The following is a 9,862-nucleotide window of genomic DNA, read 5'->3' as shown; positions in this document are numbered from 1 at the left end:
CTACATTCATATCGACTCAACTAGTCGATATATATTTTGGACTGCATGGTGGCACTCACACATATAATACATTCTAAAGTTCCAGTCGTTGTTGCAAACGGATATATATATATATATATATATATATCCTCAGACTATGGTTTTGCGGGGGTCTTCAGAATTACACACAGGTTTTATTATTCGCTTTATATAAGGTATATGCGGTTCGGTTTAAATCAAATTTACAAGTTTATAAAATATTGCCACTAAGAGGGGAGGTACCAGAAGGAGTGAATTATTATTATTATTATTTATTTATTCATTTCAAAGCCAAGCCAAAAAGCCTTATATGGCCAGTATACTACAAAATAAACTTAGACCAAATTAAAAATATAAATTTTAAACACTAGTATTTCTTTTCATGTTACATTTGTTCAAGCTCCATAAATATTCATTAAAAGTAATAGAAAAAAAATCATTTGAATAAGAACTACTCTGAATTGATTTACAAAAACATTAAAGTAAAATATTAAGTAATTACAGAAATTTATCTTCAGTATTCAACTACTCAAATTAGTCCCATCTTCGGACTTGATATATGATAAAAGATAAAAGGTTTTGTAAAGCGTCGTTCAATTCGGACATTCCATTCGCCTAATATTGAAATGTAAATATTGAAAATTTTTACCATTTGTGGGGGAGGTAACAGAAGAAGGGCAGCAATCGGACTTGAAAAATAATGTTGTGCAATGTTTGGTCCAAATCGGATATTCCATTAGCCTAATAATGAATTTATAAAAGGTATAATAAATGTTGATGTTTTGTCTAGCATATAAAAGATGAAGTGGACCAATGGGCCCCATCTTCGGATTTGATATAGGCTTGGTAAAAATAGTAGGCTGTGCAAAGATTGGTTCAAATCGGATAGTCTGTTTGCAAGATATTTTAAAATAATTTTTTTGATTGTAAATTTCCACCATTTTGTGGGTGAGGTACCAGCAGGAGTGGACCGATATTCCCCATCTTTGTACTTCAAATTAAGTTTGGTTACTCCCTTCGAGAGTTATCGCGTGCACCAGCCTGCCAGGCAGACGGACGTACATACGTAAATCGACTTCAATTGGTCTAAAACGGTTTTCGTCCAAAGAAACATGGGATCTAAAACCAATATTTCGAAGAGGAACAAGGTGTAGATACCCTCATTAGCAATACGAGTAAGGCTGAGGGTGTATAAAAGAGATTTTATGATTGATTAATTTATAAATATTATAGGGTTATCAAAGTAGGCAATGTACTTGAAGATCCGATGTCTTCAAGTTGAATTTTGTTCAGCGATGTACGAAAGCAACATAAGCAGAGCTGTCACTTCATAAAGAGAAAACCAACGGTTTGTTGTGGTTTGTGATCCAATGTAGCCCTTGTAGCTAAATATCACTCGTGTCTAAATGCTGAATAGATGGAATATCTGATGCGTATCTAGGGCCAACATTTCATAGACACACATTAATTTTTTAGAGCTTATATTTGGTATGCAGCTAATAGATATATATTCTGCAGTTCACATGTCAAGGCGTGATTATGGACGACACATATCAAAAGAAAAAGTCTAAAAAATTCAAATTTTTGGTAATTTTATGAGCTTTTCAATATATAGAGAAGAGTCCAAACATATGTACAGTATTCATTTGCGTGCAGTCCAAATTATTTAAATCGCTTCGTATTCGAATTGTACGAATTCTGCCATCATAATTATTTTTAAATGATTTTTCCGTCAATTTTGCATTTGGTTTTCTTGATATTGGACTTTTATCTTTCAGAAAGAACGATCTGTATCTCCCGAATGCAAGGATTTTGTTCATACCTTATTTAGGATAGTTGCATTAAATTTGTGAACAGAAAATTGTTCTAGGGTTGCGGAAAAAAAATTCGTGACACAAAGGGCTAAAAATTTCTAATATATTGTAAAAACCAAGGCCTATATAAGGTCGGCCAGTAAGCACAGGTGAGTATAAAGTTTGCTGTCAAATCATATTTTGAAATCTATACATACATACAAAATTATGTTAGACAAAACTAAAATATTAATATTTTGCCAAAATTCAATTCAATTTTAATTTATGTCGTCTTTGTGAAGTACATTTGGACTATTTCAAGATTTTAAAGAAAATTTTCAAGTGATTTATCTTAATAAATTATAAATTGTGTTGTGTTTTGATTGTGCTTTTTATTTCAAGGCGAAATAATTACTTTTCGCCTCGGCAAAAAAAATGATGTCAAACTTAAGTTTTCTCTATGAATTCGCTTACTGGCCGACCTTATATAGGCCTTGGTAAAAACGAGGGATTGATAAGTTTGAAAAATTTCATCGGTTTTATATTTTAAATAGTCATAACCGTTATAGAGACAATTTAACTATTTCTTAATATACACTAATCAGCTGTTAGTTCAATTATCGCAGCTTTTAAAGCTTACCATTTACCAGCTACTGCTATTCAAACGTTTTTATTTTGTTTTGACACTCATTCACCAAAAAGTAAATAAATACACAGCAACAAGTTATGTGTTTAGATTGTGGCGAACAAAACAAAATAACAAAAACCGATTGTATGTAACACATGCGCGATACATGTTATAACAAAATTTTCCTTTTGGGGGAAATGCCGATGTGAAAAATGTCAACACACACCAACCAGTCTAACGGAGGAGTTAAATTGAACGAGTCTGCAACTGATAACAAAGGAAACGAAAAATTGTGTTTGTTTTGCTCGCATTACAATTTTGTGTATAACAATTAATGGAAAATTTTAAGAAAATTTATTAAAAAAAAAGTCTAAATTAAAGTTAGTAAACAACTGCAGTTAGCTGTGTGGAAATTGTTTTACAATATAAATTCTATAAATCTAATATGAAAAGTATATAGTATAGTAAAAAAATCTTATAAATTCCATTATTGGTGACTACAACTGTATCCATATGTTTTATTTATTCCATTACAAATAATGTCTAAAACTTGTTCCACGACTGGTAAAAGTCAAGTGCATACATTTTTCATTCACGTGTTTTAATAATTCTTCAAATATATTTAATTAACTATTCCGAATCTTATGATGAATATGGAAAATATGGGTCGTCTACGCAAGGTAAGTATATTCGTAAATGTGTGTATGTGTGTCTCTGTGTGGGTGACTAACATACAAACAAAGCAATATTGTAGTAGTTATTTATGTTGTCGTTTTACGATTTTGCATTCCTGTCGCACAAACTGACCTTCACATTGGCTTTTAACCAATTCCGTTGAATTTGTGGCCAAACAAACACACAAAAAGTGGGTGGGAAATTTTCTGAAAATTGAGTACAACTTCAAGAAATGCATGCTTATTTACATAAAACAACAACAAAGAAAAATGTAACTACCAAGTCAACTATAAATTTATGTCTCTTTGAGCAGTTTAATTTGACGTTTTAATGCAAGTTCAATTTTTTTGCTCAAATTATAAACGAGCAGGTTGTTGATGTAACCCAGCAAACAAAAGTAACATATAAACCACCTTCATGTAAATATTCTTGGGATTGGTTCCACGATAGAAAATATATAATTTAAGGGGTAAAGGTACATTCTTATAGACCACACCACATTATAACAGAGTTGAACCTAGTTTGCTTTAACATGGTTCAGATGTAGATCTCAAATATTTTCTTCCGATTTCAGATAAAGGATGCACAAAGACACCACATTCGCCAAATTGACGCCAAATTTTGCATGAGTTGCATACTAGAATCTAGACAGATTTGTCCTAATTTTTGTTGGAGTATATTGCAATTTCGATAAAGGTCTTATATAGATTTTAGTCCGATTTCATATAAATGATGCAACAAAGACCCACAAGTGGGGAAAATGTGGGGAAAGGAACAATTGTTCTATTTTTGGGCGTGGATTAAAAAAAAACAAGGCTATTTGTAGACGTGTATTTAAAAATAAATACGTTTCAGGACTATTTGTTGACTTGGTTTTTAAAAAAAATATTTCTCCAAGACTATTTATATGCGTAATTTTATTAAAACCATTAAAAAAACTATTTCAACAACTATTTGTAGGCGTGGATTTTTTTAAAAATTATTTTTCGAGGACTATTTGTGGGCCTGGATTAAAAACTAATATTTTGTCAAGGGCTATTTGTAGGCGTGCAATTAAATAAATATTTTTCAAGGACTACTTGTAGGCATGCACTTAAAAACTATCTATCAGAACTGTTAGTAAGCGTGGATTTAAAAAAAATACTTTTCAGGACTATTTGTTGGATTTAAAAAAATATTTCTTCAGGACTCTTTGTTGGATTTAAAAAATATTTCTCCAAGACTGGATTTTCAAAAAATATTTTCCAAGTCATTGTAAAAAACACAGCACATCATCGTAAGTCAAATCGTTCTTAGGGCGGTTAGTTAGCAAATAATTATAATATTTTCAATGCAAATGTCAGATAAGGATATTAGTTCTTAATTTTGGTAATTTTTTTAAATTTGATTTCAGGTCTTCTTGATCAGAAAATTGTGAAACATAGCCTTCTTAGTTTTTACTTAGCCAATTCCTTTCACATACCACGGCTGCAATTTTTTTAATTTCCACCTTTTAAACGCTTTTAGTTCGCTGGGTGCTGCTGTCTCAAAAACTCTCCCACACCCCGATCCACAATTGGCCACCTAGACAGGCAAGCAGTTATTAACTAAAACTGAATTTATATTCACAACACGAGTTGTCCATTGTCAAACAACAACAAACCGACAACTTGAAACTAAAACTAAACGTTTTATTAGTTGTTGTTGTTCCGAACAAGCAATGAGCAGTGGAGTGACCATTGGTGCTGGTCAACCGTTTATGTTTCATTGAGAAGCATTTTAGTAGTTTGCTAAAATTCAACGGTAACGGTACTCATTTCAATTCAATCATCAGACGAAAACAATTTCGGTTGACATCAATAATTTATCATTACACTGATTCTCATTTGAGCAACAAAATATTTATTTTTTAATTTCTTCAACAGCCGGCCACTGCTGGTAGTAATGATACCCAACTGTTACTGAAATCTTCTCCCAACATATTGGAAAATTTTCCCTACGAGGATTTCAAATTGAAATTGGATCGTTCACAACCGAAACGAATGACGTCACCACCAATACGCCATCAACAATCCGCTGGCTCACGTTCAAAGTCACCTCTGTTTTGTGACACTCTGGAACGTCATGCCTTCATGCAAAATGTCATTAACACCAAGTCGAACACACGCAGCAACTATGATGTGCGCTATTCATCGCCCAGCCAAAAGGAGGCCACCGTAAGACGCAGTTTGGAAGAGATTTCCAAAGATATCAAAGAAATCGAAGACTTCCTCACGGTCACGGAACATGTCCTGAAACAGGAGCGCGAATTGGACATCGAAATGGAAATGGAACAGAAAAAGAAATGCAAAGCGAATGGCAATGGTAGTCCCAATAAGGAGAACAAATCTCCCTCGCCAACCGGCGGCAATCGTTCGCGACGTAACTCCAGTAAATCGGTGACCTATAAGATCAATTCATTTCGCAATCGTAAAAAGAAATGTGGATCACCGAGGTTTCTCAATTCACGTTTGTATTTTCGCAATGGCCGTATAGGGTGTTTGGAAGCTGAGAATGCCACCTCCAATGTGGAAAGTACCCATGCATTGGTCAAGCACATTCTAAAGTATGAAAACGAGAAGCCACTGGTGAGTCCGGAAAGTGTGAGCAGGGTATTAAATGGTGGTCCAAGAGATTCACCTCCAAGAAAATTATCAACCATAAGTTCCAATCATGTCCCTCTGCCAGGACAAGTTTCGGAAAATCCCAATGGCCGAGAAGAATCATTTGAAATGCAACCTCTACAGGATGTCATATCAAAGGCAGCTGGAAAAGTTCTGCTCGACCATGGAGACTCAGGAGTTCATAACTCCCCTCAAACAGAAAGTTTTGGTTCTAATAGCCAGCCCTTGGTGGATGAAGATGAACAGGATGTGCAGATTTGTTACGATGAGTTACCGGAGCTGCCCAATGAAGAACAAAATATGGGTGCTCTTATGGACAGTGAACTGGATGTCAATGACTGCGAAGTGCCGGCACATGTGATTATTAATCGTTTATCGAGTGCCGATAGTTTAGATTCGGATGGTCAACAATTTCTGAGGGACCAAGTTCGGCACCTGGTGAGGCGATTCACAGCACGAGCTAATAAAATGAAGACGCGCCTCGAAATGCCACCCACACCCAGCAGCAGTGCTTCTTCGCCATCTCCACCGCCACCACCCATTCAGCCCAAACCGCACATGACTTCTTTGCTTCACAGGGGCCACGAGTCGCCAGCAAAGAAGCATCCAACACCGGCACACACTCCGAATAAAAAACCTCTTTTTGTTGCCGACAATCCCCGTTCCAATGTTTGGCTTTGTTCTAGTCTCTGCAGCACGGATGATCAGAAGACATTAGATCCGCAAGGAACTCTGTACATCTCATGGTTATGTGTGGTCTCAATTTCATTTCTTTATAATGCCTGGGTAATACCGTTGCGGTCCACGTTTCCATTTCAAACGCCGGAAAATACCAACACTTGGCTTATTTTGGATTTTTGTGCTGACATTGTCTATCTGGTGGATGTGGTGTTCTTCAAGCATCGTATTATGTATCTCTTCGAAGGGTTTTGGGTAAAGGATAAAAATCTGACACGCAAGAATTACATGAGGAAACTGCAGTTTAAGGTAGGTGTAGCTACAGGCACCGAATCGAGAGCTGTAATTAATTTTTAATATTATTTTCAGTTGGACTTATTGGCCCTACTACCATTGGAGTTGCTGTACTTCAAATATGGAACAAAAGCTGTTTACTTGAGATTCCCACGTTTCCTCAAGATTCAAAGTTTTTGGGAGTTCTTTAAGCTGCTGGATCGTGTAATTTCTTCGCCACATATTGTAAGTATTTCGTCGATATGGATGTGGATTGTTTGCCTAATATTTTTTATTATATTATTAATTTCTTCCATTATCTTCTGATCTAGGTTCGCATAGCCAAGACACTTTTGTATATGCTGTACATGATACACTTGACGGCAACATTTTATTATGCCTACAGTGTTTATGAAGGTAAGTCCGAAACAAAAACATGCAATTCCATATTATATACAACTAATTCAATTCCCGATTAACAGGTCTTGGAACCAATCGCTGGGTATTCAATGGTAAAGGGCATCCATATGTACGCTGTTTTGCTTTTGCCACAAAAACTGCAACATCCATTGGTAAATTTTTTCAATTCACCTCTGGTGAACCCTTCAACTAATATCTCCTCTCTCTCTAGGTAAAAATCCCAAACCGGAACATGAAGGTGAATATCTTTTCATGACAGCTGCCTGGCTGATGGGTGTTTTCGTTTTCGCCTTGCTTATTGGTCAAATAAGAGATATCATATCGACAGCAACTCGGACCAAAAATGAATATCGCCAGCTGGAAGATGAAACCCTGGAATATTTGAGACGTCTGAATCTACCTCAAGAAGTACAGAAGAGAGTTCAAATGTGGTTTAAATTCACCTGGGATCAGCAACGTACCCTCGATGAATCCAACATTTTGGATTCCCTGCCCATTAATTTGAAAACCGATATAGCCATCTCGGTGCACATACAGACCTTGTCTAAAGTGCAACTTTTTGCCGACTGTGAAGAGGCCCTGCTCCGTGATTTGGTATTGAAACTAAGAGCTGTTACCTTCCTACCCGGTGATTATGTTTGCCGCAAGGGCGAAGTGGGACGCGAGATGTACATTATTAAATTGGGACAGGTGCAGGTGATGGGTGGACCCAACCATGACACAGTCCTCGCTACGCTATACGAAGGTTCAGTATTTGGTGAAATTAGTTTACTGGGTATCAATGGCGCCGATCGCCGAACCGCAGATGTACGATCTAAAGGTTATGCAAATCTATTTGTTCTTTCCAAATCGGATCTCAACGAAGTCATTGCCTATTATCCCAATGCCCAATCGATTCTTAAGAAGAGAGCTCGAGCCCTCATGCGTAAGAATGCGGCACGCGAAAAGGAGGAACGAGCTCGAAGTGCCGAACAAGCCGATGTGGTTATTGGAAATCCAAAAACACCTGAAAATCCTCCGAAACTTTTGCAAACCGTTATACAGGCATTACCCTATGAATCGCCGGCTGTTATGCTCATTACACGTGGCTCGAAGCGTATGCGTAAAAAACGTCACTCCGTCAAAATGGAAACCATTGAAGATCGAGAAGTCGAAGAAATCAATGAAGGACTGAATCATACTAAAGCAAGAGATAGTTTTATGTTACCACGTGATTCAAAATCATATTCACCGGATTTGTTATCTTCAATACAACGCGAGTTGGAGAATAAAAATCAATTTATAAATTTAACGGATTCGGAAAAAGCTTTGATCATTTCAACATCTAGTCATGATTCGGTACGAGTTGAGGATATTGAAGAGTATGGAAAGTGAAATTAAAGTCAAATTAAGAAAGAAAATGGAGAAGATGTATTTTATACATGGATAATATACTGGAGTGACCAATATATTTTGTCCTAATAGTATTTACTACATATTTACATACATATGTTAATTGCCAAAACCACTATTATTCAAAATAAATGTGCTTTTAATGTTTTAAACAAAAAAAAATATTCAATATCAATTGAATGATGAAATGAATTGTGAATAAATTAACGATAATTGCAGTAAATAATAGACAAAGAATAGGGGGATTGATTGATAAAGGATTATTTATTAAATTATTATTATTCTGCTAATTTCCTCAGTTATTCGTTCAACACTTTTTTGGTACATTTGTATCGAAATTATTTGGAAAATACATGTGCGAATTTTGTAATACTAATGGAATGCAAAACAAGTCAGAATCGAGTGAGTGGAAAGTCGGTGGTTGTTAGCAACAGAAAGAGTATTCAAATAAACCGTTGCAAAAATAACAAACTCCAAGCACATCCGAACGATTTTAGTCGCATTTTTCAATCAATCTGCTTTCCAAATTCTTTGAGGATCCCATCATTTTTCAACCACTATGACCACAAGTACACAAAAAAGTTTAATTAATATATTCTTAATTTCATTCCTACTAAATGTTCCCATATTGTACATGTACCTCGCTTAGAATAAAAAAACCATGAGAAAGCCACTATTTTCAAAAAAATTAAAGATTTCATAATTATCACAATTATTTTCCTACTTCGCTCAACTTTACCACTATTTGAGCTCATTTTCCTCTCTCTCTCTCTTAAAGACAAATATATTCCTCCCAAGAAAAAAAACAAACACCACAACCACCAGTTATTGTTCGCCTGTGTTTTGTTTTGGTATCGTTCTCCGATTTCCAAATACTTGGTGGCTGTTATTTTTATAAACGTCTATTTGACTACTGTTTCTGTTGCTAACAACCGCCGATTTTACATTCCATGGCATTCCATTGTTTCTTTATTTCAGACAATCTTACTGACCTCTGCATTGGTGTTACAAAATTCACATATGTATTTTCCAAATTATTACGATATACATGCTAAGTACAATATATGAAACACCTCTGCATTGGTGTTAGAAAATTCGCAAATGTATTTTCCAAATTATTTCGATACAAATGCTTAATACAATATATGAAACATGTGTTGATGCGAACAACAAATCAAACAGAATGTTTAATATTTTTCTAATGGAGAACTGCTTGAACATGTATGTAAATAAGAAAAACGAAGAAGAAAAAATAATATCAAAATATAATAATTAAATTTCTGTGCCATAGAAACTCGCCGCCACCACCACCAAACACACACACACCAAAATTGTTTCTTACT

At 35.3% G+C, this 9,862-nt stretch overlaps 1 protein-coding gene across 1 annotated transcript; it reads left to right on the top strand.

The window, feature by feature from the left end:
• The first annotated feature begins 3,067 nt into the window (after positions 1-3,067).
• On the top strand, positions 3,068-8,501 carry LOC133329902 (cyclic nucleotide-gated cation channel beta-3). The gene is made up of 6 exons (XM_061538361.1): positions 3,068-3,119; positions 5,019-6,743; positions 6,804-6,953; positions 7,040-7,124; positions 7,190-7,279; positions 7,339-8,501. The coding sequence occupies exons 1-6, from the start codon at positions 3,084-3,086 to the stop codon at positions 8,499-8,501; spliced, it is 3,249 nt and encodes a 1,082-aa protein (XP_061394345.1). The 5' UTR covers positions 3,068-3,083.
• Positions 8,502-9,862: the final 1,361 nt, after the last annotated feature.

This window comes from Musca vetustissima, unplaced genomic scaffold (genome assembly GCF_032173495.1).
Source record: "Musca vetustissima isolate MV318-11 ecotype Yass unplaced genomic scaffold, APGP_CSIRO_Mvet_v1 utg14449, whole genome shotgun sequence".
Lineage (NCBI taxonomy): Eukaryota > Metazoa > Arthropoda > Insecta > Diptera > Muscidae > Musca > Musca vetustissima.
The sequence above is the reverse complement of the archived record's forward strand: the minus strand, read 5'-3'. Positions and strand labels throughout refer to the sequence as shown.